We start from the raw sequence: 27,813 nt of genomic DNA on the forward strand, positions 1-27,813 counted from the left end.
GCGGCGAGGAGGCGGGGAGGGGCCCGGCACGCCGAGTTGCCAAGTGACCGCGGGGAGTTTGCGGCCGCCGACGGCCACGCCTGCGCAATCCGCTCCGGGAAGGTGCGCGCCTGCGCGGTCCGCCCCGAGCGCTCGCGCCGGTTGCCGGAACGACGCCTCCGGGCATGCGCGGCCGCTCGCGCAGGCGCCTTGAGCGTCGGTAAAGGTAAGGGGGCGCGTCTGCCCCTCAGGAGGCCCGAGCGAGGCGGGGGGGGGGGGGTCCTTCTCCGCTGAGGGCGCTGCCTGGCCGCCCCTACCGGGCCTGGGGGCCCCTCCCAGGCGGGTGCCCGGACTCTGGGTCAGCGCCAGGGGCCTAGGCAGGACCCGTGGGGGTCTGGGGAAGCCGCTTAAGACTAGAAGTCAGGAGTTCTAATCCTGCCCTGGGCAGGAAAGCCGGCTGCGTCACTTTGGGCCTAGTCCCCCTCCCTCTCCGCCCAGCCCACCTCACAGGGTTGTTGTGAGGAAAAGAGGAGGAGCGCAAGTCGTCCTCTACTTACGACCACCATTGAGGCCAATGTTTCCGTTGCTAAGCAGGGCGGTTGTTAAGTGAGTTTCTCCCTCACTTGATGACCTTTTTTGCCAGGATTGATGCGTGAACCGCTGCAGTTGTTAAGTGAATCATATGGTCGTTAATCGAACCTGGCTCCTTCCCCCTCCCCCCATTGGCTTTGCTTGTCGGACACCAGCTGGGAAAGTCACAAAGGGGGATCGCGTGACCCCGGGACACTGCGACCGTCATAAATACGAGTCAGTTGCCAAGCGTCCAAAGTTTGATCGTGTGACCCTGGGGGAGGCTGCAAAGGTCTTTTGAGCGTGAAGCCTGAGCATAAGTCACTTTTTTCAGTGCCGTTGTAACTTTCAATGGTCACTAAATGAGTAGTCATAAGTCGAGGACTTCCCCTGTTAGGTATGTTCACTTGAGTTATTTATTTAAAAATAAATGAATAAAGGCAGGATGTAACTGAATCAATAAAAATATCCTTTTCTTTCCTCTTGCTGGCAGGATGGACACCGAAGGAACCTGAGAGCGGGGCAGCGGCAGCCATGGCCATTTTCGACACCCCCCAGGAGGCCTTCGGAGCCCTGCGTCCCGCCTGCGTCCAGCTGACCAAGGCCCAGACGGTGGAGAACGTGGAGCGCCTCCGCTCACAGCTGCGGGCGGTCAGCGACTCGGCCCTGCAGGAGCTCCAGGAATACGTCCTTTTCCCTTTGAGATTCGCCCTCAAGACCCCCGGGCCGAAGCGGGAGGGGGTGGTCCAAAGCGTGGTGCAGTGCGTCGGCTTTGTGCTTTCGGCCACCTGCGTGAAGAAGGCAGATCTCCTCCTGGAGCTGTTCTCCGAACTCTGTGTCTGCCTGGCGTCCCCCTCCAGCCCACCCCAGCTGGCCCCGTTGTCGGAAGAACTGAAGCAAGACGTGGCCCAGGCGCTGCTTGCGTTGCTCCACTCCGCTTACGGAGATGTCCTGCTGTCTCTCTACCAGCCTTCCAGCCTTCCCCAGCTGGGCTTCGCCGTCTCCCTGCTTTTGGGCCTTGCGGAACAGGAAAAAGCCCGGCAGGTTAAGATCACCGCCTTGCGGTGTCTGCAGGCTCTCCTTCTGCAGTGTGACTGCCCCCAGGGTCACCAGTCCCTGGAGAAAGAGGAGATGAGGCAGTGCGGGGATCTCTTTGCCTCCTTCCTCCCTGGGGTCTCCATTGCTCTCTCCAAGGTTATCACGGGAGATGTGAAGCAAGGTCACGCCGTGGCGGTCTCGGCCATCAAGCTCTTCTCTGGGGCTGTCAGTCTGGTGATGGCCGATGAGCAGCTAGTGCAGATCCCAGAGGAGGAGAAGAAACCGGCCTCAGAAGAGAGCAAAATACAGGCCCTCGTGGTCCGCCGAGACTCGGACTGGGCGAGAAACACCGCATGCAGACTCTCCATCCTGATCGAGAAGGTGGTTGGATTTGGCTCTGTTCACCCCCACTGGAAGGTGCGACGGGAGCTGGTGGAAATGGCTCGCCTCCTCCTGACGACCTGCGGACGCTCTTTGGTGGACTCGGCCGGCCAGTTGCTGAAAGCCTTAGTTGGCCTCGTGAATGATGAGAGCGCCGAGGTCCGGCGGGAGAGTGAGAGGGCGTTGGAGGATGTTGCTGCACAGGAGAGCGTGGCTGGGAACAGGTGCCTGGCCGACCTCCTGTCTGAGGATCTCCACTCTCTGGCCACTTCTCTGCCTCGCTTCATGACCTCCCAGAACGACCGAGGCAAGATGGCCACCTTAAACCTGCTCCTTGGGTACCTGAAGCTCTTGGGCCCAAAGGTGAGCCTGGTTCTCAACTCGGCCTCCCACCTCCAGCGTCTGTCCAAGGCCCTGATGCAAGTCCTGGAGCTGGAGGTGAAGGATGTGAAGGTGGTGGAGGAGAAGGGGGGCGCCCCGGAAGCACTTCAGCAGCCCTGGCCGGCCGGCCTCCAGAGGAAGTACTTCCGCTTCTTCACAGATGAGCGGATTTTTCCTCTCCTGCAGCAGATTTGCCGGGTTCTGGGCGGCCACGGGAATCTCTACCTGCTCGTGGATCACTTCATGGACCTGTACAGAGAATCGACTGTCTACCGGAAGCAAGCCGCGATGGTTGTCAACGAGCTGATCGCTGGAGCCGCAGGGCGGGAGGCACAGAACGCTTCGCTGAGCTCAGAGGATCTTGTGGCCATCGTCACTTCCGTGCTGGAAGAATATGTGGACTCGGGAAACTGGCATTTGGTCACCAGCTTGGAGGGCCAAGAATCTTGGGCCGAAGCCGCAGGTTCCAGACCTCTGGCTGTGACGTACGAAGCCTCTCGGGGGCCTCTGTTGCCCCCAGAATCGAGCCCCAACATCCGCTGTATGAACAGTAACATTTGGCAGATCTGTCTCCAGCTGGAAGGGATTGGCAGCTTTGCCTCTGCCCTGGGGAAGGACTTCCGTTTCCTGTTGATCTCCGCTTTGTACCCCGTCCTGGAAAAGGCCGGGGACGGCACGCTCCTGGTCAGCCAGACTGCAAAGTGGACCCTGGCCGGCATGTGCCGGGCCTGCGGCTACGTCTCCATCCCTGAGCTGCTCAGGCAGAACGCTGATTACTTGGTGAACGAGATTTCCTTGCGTCTCAGGCACCCAGCCGAGGAGGCCCAGGCCTTGCGGGTGCTGGAGGCCATGCTCCGACACTCGGACGCCCGGGTGGCCCCCTTGGTGGAGGACCTGGTGGAAGACGTTTTGGCCAGGTTGGATCAGTGCCACAGCGAACGGGCCCCTTCCTTCTTGGCAGCGCTCCGGACCCTGATGGCGTCACTAGGTAAACTACGAATGAGAGATTGGGAGGGGTTTTCGGGATGCCAGAGATTCAGAACTTGCTGGTTGTGCTTGGCTACTGTTTTACCCTTAAGATAAACTCACATTTCCAGCCCTGTTAGCCTCCGGATCTGTTAGACTTCAATTCCTATGTTCCCCAGCCAACGCAGGTAGTCCTCAATTTGCAACTGGTTGCTTAAGGCAGAGGCCCCCAACCTTTTGGGCACCAGGGACCAGTTCCGTGGAGAAAGGTTTTTCCGCAGACCGGAGGGTGTGGATTTGTGTGCTGCCTTGTTTGTGCGGACTGGTTGCTGGCATGCCGCTGCCTGGTACCGGTCCACGGGCCAGGGGTTGGGGACCCCTGGCTTAAGGTTAATGTTTAATGACCAATTTAAAAAACTTACTTGGCACCAATCCTCAGAATTTTGACTTCCACATAGCGCACACACACACACACACACACACACACACACACACACACACACACACTTGGCCACGTGATCGTATTTTGGGTGCTTGGCAGCAGCGCCTTGTGTCCACCTAATGGCACTTTTAAATGTTTTTGCCCTTTTCTGACAAAAATGCCCATTGGGCAAGCTGGATTTGGAATTACAGCCGTGGGATTTGCTTTAATGACTGTGTGTGTAAAATGACTGTGTAAAAACACTCATAAAATTCAGTCCGGTCTTATGGTAACTCAACTTAATGACTGCAGCCATTTACAGCCAGAATTTTGAGCTCTACTATGGTCGTACGTTGAGGACTCCTTATGTGAGTCCCTGCTGGAATCCACTCACCTCCGGATGTCCCAAAGGGGCTTTTTTCAGGAGGCAACTGGTCTTTCTTGTTTTTCCTTTGAAGACATTTCTCATCTCATCCAAGAAGCTTCTTCAGCTCTGCCTGGATGGTGGGGGAAGGGAAGGATTTATACTCCTTGCAGACAGCTGGTCGTTTGCCTTCTTTTAGAGCAGACGTGTCAAACTCGTGACATCACGTAACGTCGTACAACGTATCGGGACGCTTTTGCCATTGCCGTCAATGGGGTGCGTGCAGCTTCTGGATGACGCGTCCAGCCCATGGGCCGGCAATTTGTCACCTGTGTTTTAGAAAGTGGTTGGGGCTACTTGGAAGTTTATCTGTGTCCTTAAGGTCACCTGAGTGGTGCAAATACAGACAAACCTCCAAGTGGCCTTAACGACTCTTCAAAAGGAGGCAAATGACCATCTCTCTGCAAGGAGGACAAATCCTTCCATTCCCCATTCTCCAGTCAGAACCTGAAGAAGCTTCTTGAATGAGAAGGGAAACGTCTTCGAAGAAAAACAAGAAAGTCCAGTTGTCTCCTGAAAAAAAGCCCCTTTGGTACAACCAGGACCCGGGTGACTGAGATTGTCCGTAGACACTTACCTCTGGAGGGCATTGGGAAGGCCAGCAATAAACCACAGGAGCAGTTAAGCCTGCCTTTATGTCTGACTGGGTTTAGAAGAGGCTAGAGCAGGTTAGGAGAGCTAGCTTGGTGTCGTGCAGGGGTGTCCAACTTCGGCAACTTTTAAGACTTGTGGACTTCAGCGCCCAGAATTCCCCAGCCAGCCTAGGAGTTGAAGTTGAGTTGAAGTTCACAGGTCTCAACGTTGCCAAGGTTGGACACCCCCCCGGTGTGGCGGTTAAGGATCAGGTTAGAAAACCAGAGGCTGGGAGTCTCCAAAGTTTTTACCTTAGGCCTGAAACCCGTTGGTGATCTTGGCGCCGTCACCTTCCTTCAGTCCTAGAAAGGGGACGAGAACAAACCAGTCGCAAGAACCTTTTCAAGAAAACCCACTGGGACTTGTTCAGGAATCGGAAACTGGCTTGGAAACGCACACAAAAGACCAAGATGGAGTCGGCTACCTCGTGGCCTAGCCTGGGTTAAGAGTGCCCCTTTGATCCACTGATCATTTCTCAGATTCTTGGGAATCGGTTTATTGCTTGGAGGTTGCATGCGGTGTGAATGTAGCAGTTGGGTTTCTCCAACTTGAGCTAAAGGCTTTGCTCATTTGCTAATCGTACGTATATGGCTGCCCACCTTAATTAATGAAACTCTGGTCAGGGAACAGAGAAACGTGTTTCTTAACCTAGTTGGCTTCCAGGTGGAATTCAAGACACTGGTCACCACCAATCAAGGCCTGTGTAAGGCCCGGTTACTCGACGGACTGCCTGTCTACCAACTCTGACTTTACCTGTCTGTTATATTTGGGCCTGGGAGTGGGGGGCGGCTGTGGTCTAGGTCCCCTCAATTAAATGTCACCTTTTGAGAGTGAGGAAGCATACCTTCTCTGTCACAGTCCGGCTTTCTCGTACATCGTCTGACCTCACCTAGGTGAGGTCGCCCCCCCCCCCCATTTAAGGTTTGAATCAACAGTAAGAACGAGCATCCCAAAGGTGCTTTTTCGTGGCTTTTTTTTCCCCCTTGAAAATATTTCACTTCTCATCCAAGAAGATAGATAACTTTTATTGTCGTACTTTTTTTTTCCCGTGGCCACACTGGCACACATTAAAAATGAGATTCTGTTGCCTGCTCTCAAAAGCGTACGCGCGCATAAACACGCTGTATGCAACGCGTGTGTATATATACCTGCCCCCTTACGTATGAATACATATAAATATTAATCCCCATCCATCTTGAATGCATAGCGGAAAGAGGAAGCTCGAGAGAGAACCGAAGCTTCTTCAGATCAGAACTCGGATGAGAAGCAAAATGTTTTCAGGAAAAATAAAAAAAAAACCCAGTTGCCTTTTGAACAGTTTGGGACAACCAGGACCTGGATGATTGAGAATCTCGGTGGACATCAGTGCAAATGGTAATGCCCGATTATGCCCAGTTATGCCAACTCCATCCAGGCCAGAGAGGCTGTTGAGCTTCTGCCAGGAAATCATGAGCTGGTTTGCACTGGGAGGACCTGTCTCCAGCTTACTCCAGCCAAGACTGGGTGGCCGGGGTGTGTGGACCGCCCGGATCGGGGGATATTCTATCTTTGACCTTGGAACAGGAGAACGTTTCCCCATTCGAAAGTGGCGCACAATTTGTAGGCCGTCTGGACTCACAACTCCTTCCTCACGCGCAGGTGGCTGCTGAGGCCAGGAAGACCTTTGCATGACTTTTATGCGGTGCACCAGTTGTGCCTGTTCCCAGATCAGGAACCCTTCACACACTCGTCTCAGCGGCTTTCTCTCTCTCTCTCTCCCAAAGGCAAACTGGACTTCTCTTGCTCTCCTCTTTGACAGCGTTTCGCTTCTCATCCAGGAAGCTCAGAATCGTAGACTAATTAATATGTTAAGATGGGCAAGCAAATAAACATGCTGAACGATTCTGAAGAGGCTTCTTGGATGAGAAGCGAAACGTTTTCAAAGAAAACACCAAGAGAAGTCCAGTTTGCCTTTTGGAGAGGGGAAAAAAAACAAAAAACCTTTGGGACAGCCGTGACCTGGAAGATTAATTGACTGAGAATCTCCATAGACCTTCAGACGCAGACATGGGTCACCTAGGAAGCTCTGCCTGGTCCAGAATGCAGCAGCGCAGGCGGCGGCGGTAGGCACACTTCGGTTTGTAACCTCTGCTTCCTGAGTTGCACTGATTGCCAGTTTGCTTCTGGATGTGATTCAAGGCCGTCTCGAAGGCCCTCCCTCGCACAGGGCCTTGCTTACTTGAGGGACCACCGCCTCCCATACCATCCACCAGGCCAATTTTAATTTTGCAAAGGGTCTCCACATTCCTTCCGCTAAGCAAAGCCCTCTATCCATATCCCAGAATCCCCCTTTCTCTGTAGCAGCCGCCTGCCCTCCGGAATGAGTTTCCCCCAAGAGTCGAACAGCCCCCCCCCCTTGCTGATGTTTCAAAGGGCCGCGAAACCCTGGCTGTGTGCAAGTGTGATTGAAGCCCTCTTTGCTTCGTTCCCTTCCTTCCCATCTGGATTACTTCTCTCCCGTCATCGATCTTTTTTGTGTGCAGTTTTCTTAAATGTTTTCACATTTTGTAAACTGCCCAGAGTCCTTGAGAGTCAGATGGCATATAAAATTATTATTATCGTCATTGCGCTAGACCAGAAAACGAGCAGCTGCTAACTACAAGCTTCAAGCTACGCGTGCCTGCGAGAGAGAGAAGGGGGGCTGTACATCCATCTTGCACCTTTTTGTCCGGCCTGACACTCTTTTATGTTCTAAGCGCAGGTTTGTTTCTTGGCAGAAATGAGCTTGGCACCTATGCATTTTTATTTATTTTAAGGACCAAATTTCTACCCCGGGGGGTCCCCAGGTCCTGGGCCGTGGCGTTTTTGTAGCCAGACCGTGCAAGCGATGGGCAAGTCTGCATGCGTGAAGCTCCACTCACACGAGTGGAGGGTGCTTGTGGTCACGCGTGAAGCTCCATTTGCGTAAATGGAGCTTCGCTCGTGCGAGTGGAGCTTTGTGCGCACGCCAGCATCTTCCACTCGATGCGCAAAGCTCCATTCGCACAAGCGGAAGGTGCACACACAGGCATGCTGCTCACACCCATGGAGTTGTGCGCGCGTGTGTGCGCCGGCCATTCACACACCCCTGCGCCGGGCCTCCCAGGTGGCAAAGTTGTGGACTGCTGTTCTACTCCACCCACCTCACTTACACGACTGGGCAGTTTTGCAAATAAAAGCAGAATAACAGAGTTGGAAGGGACTTTAGAGGTCTTCTAGTCCAACCCCCTGCCCAGGCAGGAGACCCTAGACCAATTAACATCTAGACCAGTACCGGGCTGCGGCATGCCAGCAACCGGGCCGCACAAACAAGCCAAGCCCCATCCGTGAGATGAAGGTGTCACACAAAACTACACCCCCTCCGGTCCGCGGAAAGCCCTCTCTCCAGAGAACTGGTCCCTCTGCCCTAGACCATTCCAGACCAGTGGCTCTCCGATCCCACAACTTCTGGAGGCAAGCCATCCATTCCACTGATTAATTGTTCTCACTGTCAGGAAATTCCTCCTTATTTCTACGTTTGTTCTCTCCTTGATTAGTTTCCATCCGTCGCTTCTTGTTCAGCCTTCAGGGGCATTGCAGAATAGCTCGATCCCTCTTCTTTGGGGCAGCCCCTGAGATATCGGACCTTAGATGTTGGATAAGTCATAGTTTAACAAGGCCAAAGGAGCACGCGGAAGCCACCAACCCCTGCCCCCCCCCCAAGGCTGCGTGCCACTCTTGGGCCCCCGTGCCAGTTGGCAGAGCCAAATGTTGATGTCCAAGAAGCCCAGGAGATTGGGGGCCCGCCTCACCTCCGGGGCGAGACCTTCCCTAGGGCAGGGGCAATGTCTGTTCTTCTAATGTCTTCTAGTCCAGGCCCCTGCTCAAGCAGGAGGTCCCACACCATTCCAGAGAAATGGCTGTCCAGTCTCTTCTTAAAAACCTCCAGTGATGGAGCACCCACAACCTTTGGTGGCAAGCTGTTCCACTGGTTAATTGTCCTCACTATTAGGAAGATTCTCCTTAGTTCCAGGTTGCTTCTCTCCTTGGTTAGTTTCCATCCATTGTTTCTTCTCTTGCCCTCTGGTGCTTTAATAACTTGACACCCCCCCCTCTTCCTTGTGGCAGCCCCTGAGATACTGGAGCACTGCTATCATGTCTCCCCTAATTCTTCTTTTCCTTAGACTAGCCAAACCCAAGTCCTGAGCCGTTCTTCGTCTGTTTTAGTCTCCAGGCCTTGGATCCTCTTAGTTGCTCTTCTCTGAATTTTTTTTCCCAAACTTTCAACATCTTTTTTGTGATATGGTGACCAAAATTGGCTGCCCTATTCCGGGTGTGGCCTCACTAGGGCTTTATAAAACGGTAATAATACCTCACGTGATCTTGATTCTGTGCCTCTGTTTATACAACCCAGGATTGTGTTAGCTCTTTTGGCTGCTGCTGCACACGGCCGGCTCATGGTCAAGCGATCGTCCACGAGGACTCCAAGGTCCCTCTCACAGTGGCTGTTTTTGAGCCAGGTTTCGCCCAATCTGTACTTTTATACCTTTGGTTTCTCCTGCCTAAATGTAAGACTTTGCTTTTTTCCACAATGAAACTCATTTTGTTGAATAGGCCCCATTGTTCCAGTTTGTCAAGATCTTCTTGGATCCTGAGTTTGTCTTCTGGGGTGTTTGGCATCACTGGGGGTCCATCTCATTGCCATCTTGGGGATTCAGTTGTTCTCCATGCAGAGAATATGACCTGCAAGTTGGAGGCTTCTGCTCGTGGCAATGTTGTGTAGTATGCAGGAGAAACTCTTTCGGAGCGCTTTGTGATTAGTACATTAGTAATATGGTCAAAATAGTAAATCTTTAGGTTTTGGCAAAGGCATCTTAGTTGGAAGAGGTCATACTTGTTCATACTTCCAAATCCTGCTGGCATAAAAGGCTTTCAGTGTCACTTTAGAGGCGGCAAACAGAGTTTAAAGTTTCAATGGATGAAAACTAATCAAGCAGAGAAGCAACCTAGAACTAAATTTCCTGACGTTTAGAACAATTAACCAGTGGAACAGCTTGCCTCCAGAAGTTGTGGGTGCTCCAGCACTGGGTTTTTTTTTAAAGAAGAGATTGGACAACCATTTCTCTGAAATGGTGCAGGGCAGGGGTCCCCAATGTTGGCAACTTTTAAGACCTGTGGACTTCAACTCCCAGAATTCCCCAGCCAGGATGGCTGGCTGGGGAATTCTGGGGGTTGAGGTCCACAGGTCTTAAAGTTGCCAAGCTTGGGGTTGGGGTCTCCTGCTTGAGCAAGGGTTGTACTAGAAGACCTCCAAGGTCCCTTGCAACTCTGTTATCCTGATGTAGACGAACTCAGGGTTTTCACCAGAGGTTGGTCTGAAATTCTCGCTGCCACCCATCCCATCTTTGATCCAGGAGGCCCAAATGCATTTTCCTCCTCTTGGCAGCTTCCTGGTTTGGGCCAGAGCAGCAGACCCACCACGAGCCGGAAGGTGGTTCTTCCTGCCGGCGGGCACAGAGGCTGACCAACCTGCCCACCGCAGCAGAAATGGAAGAGTTCTTTTCGGCATACGTGAAGCAGAAGCGGATTGCAGAGGGGGATCTCGAGGAAGAGGAAGAGGAGGAAGGTTGGTAGATCCATAAAGGTCTGTGGCCGGGCAGGAGGATTGGCAGTGCTCCCACAGCTGTTGGGCCGACGGTAAACGTCTGGCCAAGCAAGTTTCCCTTCTGCCCCACTGGCTGTGCCCACAGCTGTGGCTGTGGTGTGGTATTAGTTACACATAACAATATTGCAACAGCATGTGATAGCAGGGGCTTTTGAAATAGGAGATGATAAGACAATGGCGGGTTGGAGAAGAGGGAAAACCTGCATTTCGAACTAATTGGAGAATGCGGTTTGTGACTGTCAATTGGAGGAGGGAATTGCGTTTGATACCATGCGCTAAGGGGAGGAGAATTCAGATTTTGGCTGTGACCCGATACTTGCTGATGCCGTGCTGCTCGAATAAAGATTCTTTAAGGTAAACAATGCCTCGAATTTCTTGGAAGAGTTTCATCTGTCCGAGCCGTGACATTGGCCTCTTGCCTCCCCAGAGGATCCTGCCGTGCGGCCCGAAGCACCGGAGGAGACTCCTGGGCCCGAGAGGCCGTTGCCCTTGCAGGCCCAGATGGCCAAGGATGTCCTGGAGAGGGCCGTCCACTTACTCCCCAGCAAGAGCCTTGCAGTCCGGCTGAAGGTAAGGGAAGCCACATCAACGCAGCGCAGCCGTCCTCTGATGCCACCAAGCCCTCAAGTGCCCTGTCCTTGCTTTGGTTAGCGCAGGGGTGACCTCTTCCTCCACCTGCTCAGGTGTCTTTTTAAGTTTTGCTCCAAGTTGTTAAGCAGGGAACAGGGGTAATTCGGGGCGAACGAGGAGACGGAACCCAGATCTCTCTGGATAAGCAAAGGCATTTGTTTACCTGAGCAGAGGTGGGTCCTCCGCGGGATTGGAAGAACCGCAAATGCAGTGTGAAGCAAGTATGGGTGGCTTTCTTGCTTTTACTCAGTTGCATCAGAAGAAGCCAGCACAAGACAGATCAGATATATGTAAGTTATAAAATATACTCATTTGTGCCTTTCTGTGGTTTTGGACCCATGTTTAACCCAGAGCAGGGGTAGGGAACCTTGGCTTTTTTATGACTCGTGGACTTCAACTCCCAGAATTCCTGAGCCAGCCATGCTGAGGGGAAAGGGAGAGGTTTCCAAGCTGAGCCATGCTGGCTCAGGAATTCTGGGAGTTGAAGTCCACGAGTCATGAGGGGGCCATAGTTCCCCCATGCTGGCTCAGGAATTCTGGGAGTTAAAGTCCACCAGTCATAAAAGAGCCAAGGTTGCCCCCCCCCCCCGACCCAGAGACTTGTGGTTTCCTTTGGAACTTTCCACAGCCCCAAAGCAAGGCTGAGGCCTGAACGTTAATTCTTCCATCTCAGCCTCTGTACCTTTTAACCTCAGAGTTGATCAGAATCGTAGCGCACAGAGAGGCATGTTCTTGTCAGGCTCAGAAGGACCTGACCTCGTAAAGGAGGAGACCGTCTTGAGCAAAACACCGAAGCTACCCTTACCCCAAGCCGAGTCCGACTGCCATGGGCAAGGAAGGCCCTCCTCATAGAGCTGTGTTCCTCTTTTCCTGCTGGAAAAAGGTTCTCACCGGAATGGAGCTGGATGAGAAGGACACTTATCCACGGCCTCCAACTGAGGCATGACTCTCCATCTTCCTTCTTGCTCGGCCTTTGCTTAAACTTCTCACTGTCCATAAGGACCGAGCGCATTATAAGTTGTGGCGTCCTTGGTGCTCTCTGAACTTGGTTGCTTTTTTGCAGATGTTTCATGACCCAACTAGGGAACATCATCAGTGCTAAGGAAGGAAGGGAGGGTGTGCAGAGAGGAAAAGGGAGAAGAGGAGGAGGAATTGTGGGATCCTTGGTGCTCTCTGAACTTGGTTGTTTTCCTGCAGAAAACAACTAGAAGCAAGTGGGGCTTGTGAGGAGGAGGAGGAGGAAGAGGAGGAGGAGGAGTGTGGGGTCCTTGGTGCTCTCTGAACTTTGTTTTCTTGCAGATGTTTCATGACCCAACTAGGGAATGTTATCAGTGCTAAGGAAGGAAGGGAGGGTGTGCAGAGAGGACAAGGAAAAGGAGAGGAGGAGGAGGAGGAGGAGGAGGAGGAGGAACTGGGGTCCTTGGTCCTCTCTGAACTTGGTTGTTTTCCTGCAGATGTTTCATGACTCAACTAGGTAGCATCATCAGCGCTAGAGTTGGGTTTGTGGAGAGGACGGCTGTGGGGTCCTTGGTGCTCTCTGAGCTTCGTTATTGCAAGCATTTCATGACCCAACTAGGGAACATCATCCGTGCTAGAAGGGAGACAGAAGGCACGGATGATGTTCCCTAGCTGGATCGTGAAATCTCCGTAAGAAATCAACCCATCTCGAGAGACCACTAAGGAACCCACATTTCAACCCCGAGCCACAAATTCACACATTACGAATGAGAGTCTCAGTCCTCTTGTTTCCCCAACGTCACCGCTCGTCTCCCTTAATCCTGGCATGCTTCTCCTCTGACTCTGGGGCTTCTCCTGATAGGCCCTCGATGTCCTGGAACTCTGTCTGGTGGTCCTTGGTCCACATGAAAACGTTCTCCTTCCACTGGCCCATCGGGCGTGGCCGGCTCTCGTTTGCCGCTTGATTAACGACGACCCCTTGGCTGTTCTCAGAGCCTTCAAGGTAAGGCAAATCTACGTGACCCATCCTAAGGTTGCAGGATCCCATCTGGGTTGGTCACAGGGACCAGAGGAGGAGGATAATATAATAATAATGAGGAGGAGGAGGAGGATGAAATATCACGACGTCGCCATCGAAACTGCGCGATTATGGATGAAACGTGTAACAGTAATACCCATTGTCATCGGGGCACTGGGAACCATGTCCCAAAACTTTGCAAAATACATCAAGAAACTGCAGCTTCCTGCAATAACTCCAGCAATGCTGCAAAAAACTGCGCTACTTGGAACATTTTACACTTTAAGGAGGTACCTGGTTGATACCTAGGACGCTGGCAGCAACCCGTGTCAACCATCAGCGCCAGTCAATTTGAATGTTCAGTTGACTGAGGTTCACGTCTTAATGAATAAAAGATAATGTTGTTAGTTGCGAAGTCGTGTCCGACCCATCGCGACCCCATGGACAATGTTCCTCCAGGCCTTCCTGTCCTCCACCATCTTCTGGAGTCCATTTAAGCTCACGCCTCCTGCTTCAGGGACTCCATCCAGCCACCTCCTTCTCTGTCGTCCCCTTCTTCTCTTGCCCTCAATCTTTCCCAGCATTAGGCTCTTCTCCAGTGAGTCCTTCCTTCTCATTAGGTGGCCAAAGTATTTGAGTTTTAGCTTCAGGATCTGGCCTTCTAAAGAGCAGTCAGGGTGGATCTCCTCTAGGACCGACCGGTTTGATCGCCTTGCAGTCCAAGGGACTCACAGGAGTCTTCTACAGCACCAGAGTTCAAAGGCTTCAATAATGATGATGATGATGATGATGGAAGGTTTAGAATTGTGCTGGAGGCCAGCCTGTTCTGTACCAGCCTGCTACCGGCCCTGCAGAAAAGGCAGGGACAACCCCTATAGAAACGGCAAGAGGCTGGATTACGCCTGCCAAATTTATTCACATAAAACAGAGTAAGAAAAGACACCAACCATAAAACACGAGCTAAGAAGCAGGAACAATCCAAGCGGTTGCCTTCAGCAAACCAGCCCTCCCACACATTCCCCTTAAATACAGTTCAGTGCATGGCCTCTCTGTGCCTCCTTCTGAGGTGCCCCATTGCCTTCCTCTGTTTACTCCTGACTGACTGCCTCCTGCGTCGGGCGTCCTTGAACAGGGCCAGCTGTGGGTCATCTTCATCCACGCTGTCAGGCTCACACAGCTGGGTCTGCATCGTGACCAGATGAGAGGGGCCTGGCTGGGGGCTCTCATCAAGCTGTCCAACCCCCTCAGCAAGCTCTTCAACACCCCCTCCTCCTCCTCTGAGTCGTCTGACCCAACTGCCGAACCCACAGGCTGACCCTGAATCACAACACAGCCTCAGGGAGAACTTCGCTCTCTCCTTCTTTCTTCCTGGGAGAAACAAGCCCAGGGAAGTGGGTCACTGGACCCTGGCCAAGGGCGCTCTCCTTCCGTTCAGCAGGTGGGACCTGTCTCGGGGGGGGAGTGACCACTCGGTGGGCTTCCCAACAGGTGCTGTGCACTCTCGGAGCCTGCAGTGGGGACTTCCTGAGGAGCCGTTTCTGCAAAGACGTCTTGCCAAAGCTGGCCGCCTCCCTTGCCGCCCAGGCCCCCACCAGCGCCCACGCCGGGCCCATCTACGGCCACAGCCTGGCCTTCAAGCTGCAGCTGGCCGTGCTGCAAGGCCTGGGCTCCCTCTGCCAGGCTCTGGATCTGGGTGAGTACCACACAACACTCCAGGCTGAGGTTCCTGTTCTGGCCTACCGTAGTTCACGCAGGGATCCCCAATCCGTGGACCAGGAGCGGGCCACGGCACGCCAGTAACCGATCTGCACAAACAAGCAAAGCCCCGTCTGTGGGACGCAGGCAGCACACAAAACCAGCCACTCTCCGGTCCGTGGCTGGCTGAGGAATTCTGGGAGTTGAAGTCCACAAGTCTTAAAGTTGCCAAGGTTGGGGACCTCTGCTCTAGACTGAGGTACCCATTCTTGGCGCGTTCAGCGCCGAGCTCGCCTTGACTGAATTGTGAGTTGTGAGTTGTGCCATGACCCACCCCAATCCATGTCTTTGAGCCGTCTCTTGCGGCTCCCAGCCGCCCGGTGCGCGCGCACCTCTTCCAACGGGCAGTGGTGCGCGCGCACCTCTCCAAATGGAGAGTGGCACCGCCCGTTTGGAGAGGTGCACGCGCACCTCCCCGAATGGGCGGAGGTGCGCGCGCACCTCCCCAAACCTTTGGAGAGGTGCGTGCGTACCTCCGCGCGAATGGGCAGCGGTGCCGCTCTTTGAGGAAGCTTCTCTAACCCTCCCTTTTGTTCCCCCCAGTTCAAAAGGTTTCCTTGGTCTTTGAAATAACCTAAGGCAGGCTGAATCCACATCCACTCCTCCTTCCTCGGGAGATGGCAGAATCCATGGGGGTGGATAATGTTTTAAACATACATTTATGAATGTGATATAAATGGATTCTGACACCGATTCCTCCTCCCTCCCCTTTCCTGGCCGGACTCCTCTTCCTGCCAGAGAAGGCAGTTAGAGGCAGGTGGGAAGGCCGAGTAATAAATGTATTATGGAGAGGACTCGCACTGATCCAGCCGTCTCTTTCTTCTTTGTCAGAGGCACAGATGCCCCATCCTGCGGAATTCAGTCCTTGCTGGCAAAGCCACTGCACCAGGGGTCTTCAGACCTGGCCCTTTTACGACTGGTGGACTTCAACTCCCAGAATTCCTCAGTCGGCCATTTTGATGAACCTTCGGGCTTGGATCCAGACTCTCAGGGGTCTTCAGACCTGGCCCTTTTACGACTGGTGGACTTCAACTCCCAGAATTCCTCAGTCGGCCATTTTGATGAACCTGCGGGCTTGGATCCAGACTCTCAGGGGTCTTCAGACCTGGCCCTTTTACGACTGGTGGACTTCAACTCCCAGAATTCCTCAGTCGGCCATTTTGATGAACCTTCGGGCTTGGATCCAGACTCTCAGGGGTCTTCAGACCTGGCCCTTTTACGACTGGTGGACTTCAACTCCCAGAATTCCTCAGTCGGCCATTTTGATGAACCTGCGGGCTTGGATCCAGACTCTCAGGGGTCTTCAGACCTGGCCCTTTTACGACTGGTGGACTTCAACTCCCAGAATTCCTCAGTCGGCCATTTTGATGAACCTGCGGGCTTGGATCCAGACACTCAGGGGTCTTCAGACCTGGCCCTTTTACGACTGGTGGACTTCAACTCCCAGAATTCCTCAGTCGGCCATTTTGATGAACCTGCGGGCTTGGATCCAGACTCTCAGGGGTCTTCAGACCTGGCCCTTTTACGACTGGTGGACTTCAACTCCCAGAATTCCTCAGTCGGCCATTTTGATGAACCTGCGGGCTTGGATCCAGACACTCAGGGGTCTTCAGACCTGGCCCTTTTACGACTGGTGGACTTCAACTCCCAGAATTCCTCAGTCGGCCATTTTGATGAACCTGCGGGCTTGGATCCAGACTCTCAGGGGTCTTCAGACCTGGCCCTTTTACGACTGGTGGACTTCAACTCCCAGAATTCCTCAGTCGGCCATTTTGATGAACCTGCGGGCTTGGATCCAGACACTCAGGGGTCTTCAGACCTGGCCCTTTTACGACTGGTGGACTTCAACTCCCAGAATTCCTCAGTCGGCCATTTTGATGAACCTGCGGGCTTGGATCCAGACACTCAGGGGTCTTCAGACCTGGCCCTTTTACGACTGGTGGACTTCAACTCCCAGAATTCCTCAGTCGGCCATTTTGATGAACCTGCGGGCTTGGATCCAGACTCTCAGGGGTCTTCAGACCTGGCCCTTTTACGACTGGTGGACTTCAACTCCCAGAATTCCTCAGTCGGCCATTTTGATGAACCTGCGGGCTTGGATCCAGACTCTCAGGGGTCTTCCAACTTGGCCCTTTTACAACTGATACCTGGCTAAGGACTTCTGGAAGTTAAAGTCCACCAGTCATAAAAGAGCCAAGTTGGAAGACCTCTGCACTACACTTACAACAGTTTGTTTACTGACCGAAGTCACAAAAACACCGAAAAAAAGGGCCATTTTTCACACTTAATAACCATTGCAGCATCCCCGTGGACACGTGATCAAAATTCGGAGGCTTGGTAACTGGCATGTACTTGCGATGGGTTGCAGTGTCACGGAGTCACGTGATCCCCCTTTGTGACTGTCTGACAAGCAAACTCAACGGGGGGAGTCAGATCCACTTGGCCACCGTGTGACTGACTTAACAACTGCAGTGATTCACTTAATAACTGTGGCAAGGAAGGTTGCAAAACGGGCTGAAACTCCCTTAACTCTCTCACTTAGCGACAGGAAGGTTGGGCTCAGTTCTGATTGTAAGTCAAGGAGCACCTGCAGTTGACTCCAGGGAGGGGCTGGCGTGTGCCATGACCCTCCCTGCATCTCCGTGGCTGGCCTGGGCTGCCTGGTCTAGCAGGCTCTCCTGGGCAGATTTACCCAACCTTTCCGGCTTGGCGTCCCGGAGGGGAGGGGGTGGAAAGAGGGGAGGGTTTTGTGGGAGGGGCAGGCGTGCAGGAAGATGCGTGCACATACGACCACCCGTTGCTCGCGCAAGTGAGCCCCAGAGCACCCGCGACGCTCATGCATGGGCACGCAACAGCCAACAATCCGGTGGTGGGCCGCGGCCCACAGATTGGGGACCCCTGCTCTAGGGAGATGGGGGGCAGGTGTGAGGGGGCTGTGGCTGAGCACTCCCCCTTTTCAGCTACCCATCTTAATTGTCTCTGCAGGCGAGAATGACCTGAACACGGTGGTGGATGCCTGCCTGCCCTACCTCAGCGCCAGGCAGCCTGTGAGACTGCAGGAAGCTGCTCGCAGGTAAGACCGGTGTGCCCGCAGGCTGCAGAGAGAGCCTCAAGTCTGCAATCGGAGGAGGGTTCCATTCGGTCTTGGGTGGCTGCTCACTCTCTGGCCTCTGCAGGGTCGATCTGTTCCCTGGAGGCCTTTGCAAGTCCTTTCCCAGATCAAAAAACATTTGCGTCGCACCGTTAACTCCAGCCAGGGAACTGAAGTTCGCCTACCCCCCAAATCCGCCAAGATCGAGACCGGTTGGTTCCAGGGCGCTCGGGCAAGTGGTCCAAGGCCCAGAGCAGACATAACAAAAGTCCCAAGAAAGTCTGGGTCTCCAAGCCTGGCCACTTTAAAACCTGTGGACTCCAGCTCCCAGAATTCCTCAGCCAGCATAACTCCATCCTCAGTTCTGGCCATAAGGCAAGGACTGCCTGCTAGTTGCCAAAGCTCTGGATTTTGACGACCGGGCCACGGGGAGGCTGAACCGTTCGTTAAATAGCACCAGCCCTTAGGCTTATCTACCGCTTCACAGGCCTTCACCCTTTCTAAGCGGTTTACAGAGTCAGCCTGTTGTTTCCCCCCCCCCTCAACAATCTGGGTCCTCATTTTACCGGCCACGGATGGGCGGAAGGCTGAGTTGACCTTGAGCCGGTCAGGATCGAACTCCCGGCACTGGGCAGTGAGTCAGCCTGCAATACTGCATTCAAACAGTTGTGCCACCAGGGTCCTTCCTTCCTTCCTTCCCTCCTTCCTCCCTCCCTCCCTCCCTCCACACTTAGCAATAGCCCTTAGACTTAAATACGGCTCCACAGTGCTTTACAACCCTCTCTAAATGGTTTACAAAGTCAGCCTATTCCCCCCCTCAACAATCAGGGTCCTCATTTTACCGACCTCGGAAGGACGGAAGGCTGAGTCGACCTTGAGCCGGTCAGGATCGAACTGCCAAATTGGTGGCAGCCGGCAGTCCACGGAGGAAGCCTGCAGCGCTGCTCTCCATCACCGCTGCGCCATCACGGGCACTCCTTTTTTTCAGTGGCATTGTAATTTTGAACGGTCAGCAAACAAACGGTTGTAAATAGAGAACTACCTGTCTGCCCCCCCCCCCCCCGGATTCCTCTGGTGGAGTCAATAGTGCAGATTGCCCTGCCAGCCTGCCTGATCCCCTTGGAGATTTTGGGGTGCAGCAGCGCCCCCCCCTTCCCCCCGTTCAGCCTGGGTGGGAGGAGGACCTGCCCTAGCTGGTCGCCCCAGGAAAGCAAAACTCTTTGACTCCATTGAGGTTCATCAGAGGAAAGGAAAGTCCCATGGAATCTGGAGGCCCCACCCAAAGCGTGAAGCAGTTTCCCCCCCAAACCCAGCCTCCCCCCCCCAAAACCAGTCCACCAGCAGCCAATGCAATGCCGCAAAGATGTTTTGAGAATGCTGAGGTGCTGGGCAGATAACAGGTCATCCTCAAGAGGCAGCGACCTTGGAGTCAGGCTGGAACCGTCCATCTTGTCTCTGAAGACGATCCCCCTCCCTAATTCCCAAGCGGTTAAGCATGTGTAAGATGCCAGCAGACCCTCCTCTCCTTTTCCCCCCCCCAACCGAATGTCGTGAGCGAGCCCCGGTGCCCGGCTAAGCAAAGGCGAGCTGGAATCGATAACACTTCACCGAACAAAGCGAAGGCGGTCAGAAGTGCAGGCTGGGTTCACCCCGGAATCTTTCGCCATGGAAACACAGGTTGCTTGGAAACTGCCAGAGACATTATTTTTAAAGAAGACGGCAAGCCACCCGGTCCAGTTTGTCCTTTTTTAAGCTTCAGAGGTTTCCAAACCATTGGAGGAGCCATTGGTCTCCGATCCCAGCAAGCCATCATCAGCTGTCTGAAATGGGGCCTTAACCACTTGAGGGTTCTAGATAGCCAAGATGGCAGAGATGTTTTCTTACCGGAGTTTCTGGACAGATGCAGCCAGTTGGCATTGCAGAAGCAGGCTGCTTGGCTGGGTCATCCGAACAAGACTCTTAACGTTGCAGAAGCAAGCCCTCAAAATGAACGGGGAAGTGGGCTGCCTGCGGGAATATTTTGCAGGGTTGCAGGCGGAAGAAGATCAAATGCAGGAGCCAAAGAGCTTTCTTGAACCTCTGCTGGCATTTCCCAGGTGACCTCAAGACAGCAGCGCAGCCAGTCTCACGTCCCTTCAATAACGATGATGATGATGATGATGATAGGGACCTTGGAGGTCATCTAGTCCAACCCCCTGCTCAGGCAGGAAACCCTATACCATTTTTGTAGACACGGTGGGCAGAAAAAAAGTCAGCTGATGTTAGGTAGTACAATCGCTCGGGCTCTTTCAAGGGTGGGTTTCCTACCAAGCGGAGGCTGAAAGGAGCGGTCCTCAACTTTACAACAGTTCATTTACTGATCGTTTAAAATTACAACTGCGCTGAAAAAAGTGACATGACAATTTTTCACACTAGTGCAGGGGTGTCAAACTCAATTTCATTGAGGGCCACATCAGCATTGCAGTTGCCCTCAGGGGGCCGGGTGGGTATGGCCAGGGTGGGTGTGGCCTACTGGGTGGGCGTGACCTACTGGGTGGGCGTGGCTAGAGTGCGTATGACCTACTGGGTGGGCGTGGCCAGCTCTACATCGTTCACACTAAGAGTGTTGGTTGCCGTAAATTCAAGCCAGCTCTGAAATCACCGCGCTTGCTGGACGCAAAATTATAGGTAGGTTTGCCCCCAGCCCATCTCCCTCCTCCCATGACCAGCCCATTTCCAGCCAACTGGAACTCTCCAAGATGTTTTGAGAACTCTGAGATGTTTGGGGGTAATACACATTTCTTAGGGTGCCTGGGCATGGAATAGAATAGAATAACAGAATTGGAAGGGACCTTACAGGTCATCTAGTCCACCCCCCCACCTGAGCAGGAGACCCTACACCATGGGTGTCAAACTCAATTTCATTGAGGGCTGCATCAGCATTGCAGTTGCCCTCAGGGGTCCAGGTGGGTGTGGCCTGGGTGGGCGTGGCTAGAGTCCATATGGCCTACTGAGTGGGCATGGCCAGCTCTACATCGTTTGCATCAAGGGTGCCTATGGGGGCCTGGGCAAGAGTGGGACAGATCTGAGGGTCTCTGGCAGAAGGAGGGTCTCTGGGCCAGGGCCAAGGCAGTGGGGACCGTTCCCTCACTTTTTCCAGGATGGCTTTGCGGGCCACATGAAACCACTTCGCGGGCCAGATCCGGCCCCCGGGCCTTGTGTTTGACATGTCTGCACTAGTGGCTTGAAGCATCCCCAGGGTCGTGTAATCAAAATACAGATGCTTGGCAACTTATTTATTTTATTTTATTTTTTAATTCCAATTATATCCCGCCCTTCTCCGAAGACTCGGCGGCTTACAAGCTTAGCGGTAGCCTTCATTCTATGTATATGCCTGCTTATTAGGGCTTTCACACACACCCCAAGCGGCATTATTACAAAGTCAGCTTAATTGCCCCCAACAATCTGGGTCCTCATTTTACCTACCTCAGAAGGATGGAAGGCTGAGTCAACCTTCAACTGACTCATATTTATGACAGTTGCAGCGTCCCCGGGGTGTGTGTGTGTCATGTGATCCCCTTTTGCCACCTTGTGACCAGCAAAGTCAATGGAGGAGGAAAAAGATTTGTTTAACGACCGTGTGATGAATAGAATGGAATGGAATGGAGTGGAGTGGAGTGGAGTGGAGTGGAATGGAATTAATAGAATAGAATAGAATAGAATAGAATAGAATAGAATAGAATAGAATAGAATAGAATAGAATAGAATAGAATAGAATAGAATTAGAATAGTTGGAAGGGACTTTGGAGGTCTTCTAGTCCAACCCCTGCTCAAAGCAAAGTTCTTATACCATTCCAGACAAATGCCTGTCCAATCTCTTCTTTAAAATTTCCAGTGATGGAGCACCCACACTTCTGGAGGCAACTTCTCTTCCACTGGTTAATTGTCTTCACCATCAGGTTGCTTCTCTCCTTGATGAGTTTCCATCCGTCGCTGCTGCTTCTGCCTTCTGATGCTTTGGAGAACAGATGGACCGCTTCTTCTTTGTGGCAGCCCCTCCAATATTGGAAGGCTTCTATCGTCTCTCTCTCTCTCTCTCTCTCTCTCTCTCTCTCTCTCTCACACACACACACACACACACACACACACACACACACACACACATATTCCTTTTCATTAAACTAGACAATACTGTTGCAGGGATTCACTTGTGGCAAGAGAGCTGGTAAAAGGGGGCAAAACTCAGCGACAGAGATTTTGGGCTCAAACGTAAGCCGAGCACTAGCTGGATACGCGATGCAGATGTAGACAGAACAGTCAGGTAGAACTGGGCCCAGAGGGAGCCGCGCGTTCAGCCTCGTGTGTCGTGATTGCAAAGCAGCTCCGGCCGAATTTCCATCCGACAGCCGCATCGATTGGGCTGTGGCAGCCTGACAGGGAAACCTCTTCCGTGCTCCCCGAATCGTCCAATCAGTTGAACGAAAGGAAGGAAATCTTATCTGGCAGGAGGATCACAAAGAGGTGGCCGGATTTAAAGCAGGCATCCTAGAGCAGGGCAGTTGAGGGCTGATTGATCGATGAGGCCCCGTCGGGTTGCTTTTGGCACCCGCCGGCCACCTAAGTGACTTTTCTCCACCACGATCTGTCCTTCACCCGCTGTTTTTCAGATCTCCCCGCTCTGTGGGGGGTTTCGCGCAGTCCCGCTTCAGAGAAAAGTTGGAGGTGGAAAGCTCGGCTTGGTTTGCCATGGCGACATCGGGTGGTGCCCATTTTTATAAATCAGCCTTCCTCTGTCTAAACCAAGAAATCCATAAGGCCATTTTCATGGTTTGAAAATGCTTCCCTAGCTACACAGCTCCGTTCTCCACTTCTTCCTCCAGGCTGGGAGAGAATAGGAAAAGAGATGAGAACTGAGGGAGGGAAGGAAGGAAAGGAAAGGAAAATGGAAAGGGAGAGGAAAGAGGGAGGAAATAAGGAAAAAAGTGACAGGAAGGAAGAGGAAGAGGGGGAGTTCCCTACATCTTTAGGGCTGTATATTCTTACGGTAGGGATGCGGTGGCTCAGTGGGTTAGGACGCTGAGGTTGTCGATCAGAAGGTCGGCAGTTTGGTGGGTCGAATCCCGAGTGCCGCGTAGCAGAGTGAGCGCCTGTTACTCGTCCCAGCTTCTGCCAACCTAGCAGTTCGAAAGCAGGTAAAAATGCAAGTAGAAAAATGGGGACCACCACGGTGGGAAGGTAACGGCGTTCCGTGCGCCTTTGGCGTCTAGTCATGCCGGCCACATGACCACGGAGACGTCCTCGGACAAGCGCTGGCTCTTCGGCTTTGAAACGGAGATGAGCACCGGCCCCTAGAGTCGGAAACGACTAGCACGCGTGTGCGGGGGAACCTTTACCTTTATTCTTAACAGTACTTTTTAGTGAATTGTGCTCATTCCTGTTCTACTATGGTCTTAGCGAACTAGTAGATGTACAGACATTAGAGAGTTCTTGTCTCCCTTCGTCCTTCTCTAATTTACACACACGTTACTTTCCTCTACACTACGTGCTCCGTCATTCCGTCTGCGGCTTAAAAATCCTTTCAAGTTTCTTTTCACTTAGAAAAGAGGAGGGGAAGAGGGATAGATGACCCTAGCCTGAGCCCCCGGGAAGTCCAGTTTGGGGAATCTTGTCTTGGTGTTTAATGGGTGCCGTCCAACGGGAGTGAGCGCTGAGGAAGTGGAAAGTGAAAACCGGCTCCTGGGTTTGCAAAAAGGACGGCGTTTGAAGCCAGAGGAGAGCTGATTTGGGGGAAGGAGATAGCAGCCTTTAAGTTGTGGAGTAGGACACTTCTCCGTACGGGAGGCATTGAGCAGAGAGGCTGGAGGGCCGTTTGGGACAGGGTGCCCCAGAAGGAAATGCTGGTTTGTAGACTTGTCTTGCTCTGTTCCGTGGCTATCGAAAAGAATCTTGGAGAAAAGTCGAGAGGTGAAGCTAAAAATCAAGAGTTTCTTAAGCCGCCAGAGCCTGTTTGGACGCGGCGTTGGGCGGCTGAATGGATAGCCCATTTTCGAAATTGACCTCCTAAGACGTGGACTCATAAACTTAACAACGCGTGTTGGATTTGCACAAGATACGGAGCTACACCAAAGATTAATGAAGCTTAGCATGTTTCGAGAATAGATTTTTATTTATTTGGTGCATGGCGCCCACTGGGGTTGTGCAATCATTTGATACACAGACATAAGTTTAAATAAAGCAGCAGCAAATATATATACATAAGGTACGTATGGCCTCACTTGCCATCCGCAGCCTTTTTCTCTCCTCCTGCCTTTTTGCAGCGTTTTCCTTCGCCTGATGGAGCTTGACCCGGATGCCATATGGTTCTTCCTCTGCAATGTTTGGTGCCCCAGAAACCTGGAGGCCCCCCACCCCTCCTTGCACCCTGCGAAACTAGCGGGGAGCGAGAAGACGCGAAACGAGTTCACGGACAACGTGCAGAGTCTCTTGGACCAGCTGGGTGGTTGAGGGCGAGGAAGGAGCGCCCGGGCGCACTCACGCTCTGGAGGTAGGAGGCTTGGACAGGGCCCCTCCGGGTAGGAGGGGAAGGGTGAGGGGGGTGCCGGCCCTTGAACTGGCCGAGTAGAGCTGGGGAAGATCCCCGTTCCTCCCCACACCACAATCCTGAGCAGTCGTGCTTGGAAGGATATTGCGACTGTGCCATTTTAAGCAATTTAGGAGACTGTGTGTAGCTCGGGGTCGAAATGAAAGGCCTTTGCTGTTCTCTCCTCTGAGCTGGGATGTTTTCCTGCAGAAGTTTCGTGACCCAACTAGGGAACATCTTCAGTGCTAGAAGGGGGGAGGGTTTGCGGAGAGGAGGAGGAAGAGGGAAGACCGTGGGGCCCTTGCTGTTCTCTGAGCTTGGTGGTTTTCTTGCAGATGTTTCATCCCCCAACTAGGGAACATCATCAGTTATTCCATTCCCCTTCTAGCATTCCATCCCCTTTTAGCCCATGTTGGAAGAGCTGCCTAGTGGCCATTCAGATGTCACTGTTAAGATGAGGTTTTCCTTCACAGTTCTGCACCTGGCAGGTGAGGGCGTTCGTAAATTTCAGGCTACGGATGCAGAACATGCAGACATACCTGTGGGCTGGCAGAAGTCCGGAGCGGAGAATTTGATTTAGCTTCAGGGTCTCGATAAATGTTTCTCAACCTTGGCCTCTCGGAAGACATGTGGATTTCAGCTCCCAGAATTCTCTGGCACTAATGCATTCCTTTTCATGGGTAGCCCCATTGTGTCCTGCTTACTCTCTTGTAATCCCTTCCTTTGCAATCTTTCTGCTCAGGCTCAGAGAGAAAACAACAACCCGGCATGGCTGGCTGGGGAATTCTGGGAGTTGAAGTCCATGAGTCATAAAAGAGCCGAGGTTGCCTACCCCTGACCTAGACCAAGGCTCTCCAAACTTGATAGCTTTGTGGACTTCAACTCCCAGTATTCCTCCGGCAGCCATGCCTGTTGGGTTGGTTTTTTCCCCTCCCACTCCCTACAGCGGAGAGATTTCAGAGGAAAGGATTACAAGAGAGTAAGCAGGCCACAATGGGGCTACACCTGAAAAGAAATGCATTGGTGTCAGGGAATTCTGAGAGTTGACGCCCACAAGTCTTAAAAATTGCCACCTTTGGGGATCCCTGATCTAAATCACGAGAAGACTGCTCCTCACTCACTGGAGGAATGACGACCGGTCCTGAACTACGCTGAGAAATAGGTTTATGTCCCTAACCCAAGTCCTTCCGTCCTTCATTCCTCTCTCCCTTTCTGTCCGTATCTATCCTCCCTCTGTCGTCTAGGTCCAAGACCCCGGGGGTGCCATGAGCAACCCTTCCCAGCACCAAGAGAGAAGCAGCTGACTTTAGCCAGTCCTCTCCTCTCTCTCCTTCAAAGGCTCTCCTGACTTCAGCGAGCGGTTGTTCCACAGGGCCGGGGTCACCACGGAGAAAGCCACCTTCCAGATTTCCAAGCGTCTGAAGGAGGACCCTCCCGGCTTACCCACGCAGGTCCTGGTGCAAAACCCCTCCCCCCAAAAAAACCTTTGGGGCACCTGGAACCCGAATGGCCAGGGCTGCTGGCAGACGATACCCAGAACTGCGGCTGCATTTTGCCCTTCGACTCTCTGTTCTGACGGAAGCCACCAAAGACAGACCCGGTGCTAATCCTGGCTGGGCCCAGAACGGAGTCCGTTTCCTGGTTTGCCGCGTGGATTATTAAGAGGCAGGTGGAGGAGCAGAAGAACCCAGAGCTTCCCACCCTCCTTTTGCCCCAGTGCTGCCAACGTTTGAGCTCAGCAACCCCCCGCCACTGGTGTCCTGAAACTTTGCGGCATCATCCGTCCTGGACCGTTGCCCGTTGCAGAGAGAGCAAACTTAATATGCAAAGCACCAGCCGGGAATTAAGCAGGCAGCGTGCAAATGCCATTTGCCTCCTCTGACCGTCGCGTAGCTTCAGACAAAAGCAATTTGCTCTGCCTGTAATAAAGCTGAGGCGATAACGAAGCTCTTGAGCCTTGTGTCTGCCCAGCACACTTGTGCACACGCACACACACACACACGCACACATCCACCCACTGGCTGCCTCAGTGTCCACCAGGCACCACTGCAGCTTCCCAGGGAACGTGGAAGGGAGCTGGGGGAGGAAATCAGTTGCCTTATGGGTCAGGCGCTTCTGACTTCTTTATTTGAGAAAAATTACGTAGTCCCCTACTCGCTCCCCAGCGACTCTAGACGGCTTACAGACAACGAAAACACAACGTAGGAAAAATAAAAGTAATTTTAAAGATCGTAAAATAAAAATAAAATACTAACACACACACACACACCATTGCCACCATCATTCGAGTCAGCCCTTTAATGGGAAAACCATGTCGTTTAATGTGCAGTGTTTGTCCATCCCAGCCAATCAGCCTTCAGTTTGGGGAGCCCCAGCCAGTGTGTGTGTGTGTGTGTGTGTGTGTGTGTGTGTGTGTGTAAAAAAGTCATGGGGCTGCTGAAGCCCCCTCTGCCAGCCAGTGGATTTCCAGAGGCAGAGGTCTGGGGTCTTCTTATACCTCTGAAAGACAAATTCCCAGGCTTGCCAATAAGACCACCTCCCTGGGAGACTTCAGGAGTGTTGGGGGGGGGACACCCAAAGACCCCCCCCCTCCATAGCTGCGTCCTGGGTCAGTGTTTGCGGTTACTGTCCATTGGAGTGAATAGCCAGTCATTGGGGATTCCTGAAGTGGCTCCTCTCTACATAGATCAATTGGATCCTTTCAAACCCCTCCGGTGCTTTGAATGGCCCGCCATCCACCCACCCACCCAGCCAGCAGAGGTAGTCCTCGACGTACGGCCACAATTGAGCCCAAAATGTACGTTGCTAAATGAGACGGTTACGTGAGTTTTGCCCCGTTTTACGACTTTCCTTGCCACAGTCATTAAGCGAACCGCCGCAGCTGTTAAGTTAGCCACCCGGTTGTTATCTGGCTTCCCCCACGGGCTCGTCAGAAGGTCTCAAAAGGGATCACGTCACACACACACACACACCTGGACACAGCGACCGTCGTAAATGTGAACCAGTTGCCAAGCGTCTGGATTTCGGTCCTGCGACCGTGGGGATGCTGCAGCCGTCGTTAAGTGTGAAAAAAAGGGCCATAGGTCACTTTTTCCAGTGCTGTCGTGACGTTGGAACAGTCATTAAATGAACTTCCCGTACGTGGGGGGGGGTGTCTGAGGGCTTTTGCTTCCTCCCTTTGGAAAGGCAGAATCGGAGGGCAGCAAGAAAGCGCAATTGGCTTTGCCTCTCCTCCCTGGCTCATCCCTAAAGGAGGGGAGGGAGGAGGTGAGACCGTGGGGGGTGTAGCAGCCCCCCCCATCTCCTCCCTACCGGCCCTTGGACCGGCTGGCCCCCTCCCCTTCCTTT

The 27,813-nt window shown here is 53.1% G+C and overlaps 1 protein-coding gene across 4 annotated transcripts; it reads left to right on the forward strand.

Moving 5' to 3' along the window:
* Window positions 1-173: 173 nt before the first annotated feature.
* On the forward strand, window positions 174-25,930 carry TTI1 (TELO2 interacting protein 1). Of its 4 annotated transcripts, none has more exons than XM_083360832.1 (9): window positions 174-205; window positions 1,043-3,337; window positions 10,237-10,416; window positions 10,883-11,025; window positions 12,905-13,045; window positions 14,549-14,753; window positions 17,801-17,888; window positions 24,203-24,429; window positions 25,710-25,930. In XM_083360832.1, exons 2-8 carry the CDS (start codon window positions 1,084-1,086, stop codon window positions 24,387-24,389), a joined length of 3,198 nt encoding a protein of 1,065 aa, XP_083216958.1. In that variant the 5' UTR covers window positions 174-205; window positions 1,043-1,083; the 3' UTR covers window positions 24,390-24,429; window positions 25,710-25,930. The 4 variants fall into 4 exon arrangements, with proteins under 4 accessions (XP_083216958.1, XP_083216957.1, XP_083216955.1 ...); XM_083360831.1 differs by lacking the exon at window positions 174-205 and adding an exon at window positions 226-946; XM_083360829.1 differs by lacking the exon at window positions 174-205 and having other exon boundaries at window positions 25,804-25,930.
* The last annotated feature ends 1,883 nt before the right edge of the window (window positions 25,931-27,813 follow it).

This window comes from Vipera ursinii (assembly GCF_947247035.1).
Source record: "Vipera ursinii genome assembly, chromosome: 3".
Classification (NCBI taxonomy): Eukaryota; Metazoa; Chordata; class Lepidosauria; order Squamata; family Viperidae; genus Vipera; species Vipera ursinii.

Bases quoted from the DNA above. Each gene is read 5' to 3' on its own strand.
- TTI1 (XM_083360832.1), top strand. From the start codon at position 1,084: ATGGCCATTTTCGACACCCCCCAGGAGGCCTTCGGAGCCCTGCGTCCC. The intron at 14,754-17,800 runs GTGAGTACCACA...TTGTCTCTGCAG, and splicing joins CTGCCAGGCTCTGGATCTGG to GCGAGAATGACCTGAACACG. The intron at 17,889-24,202 runs GTAAGACCGGTG...GCCTTTTTGCAG, and splicing joins CTGCAGGAAGCTGCTCGCAG to CGTTTTCCTTCGCCTGATGG.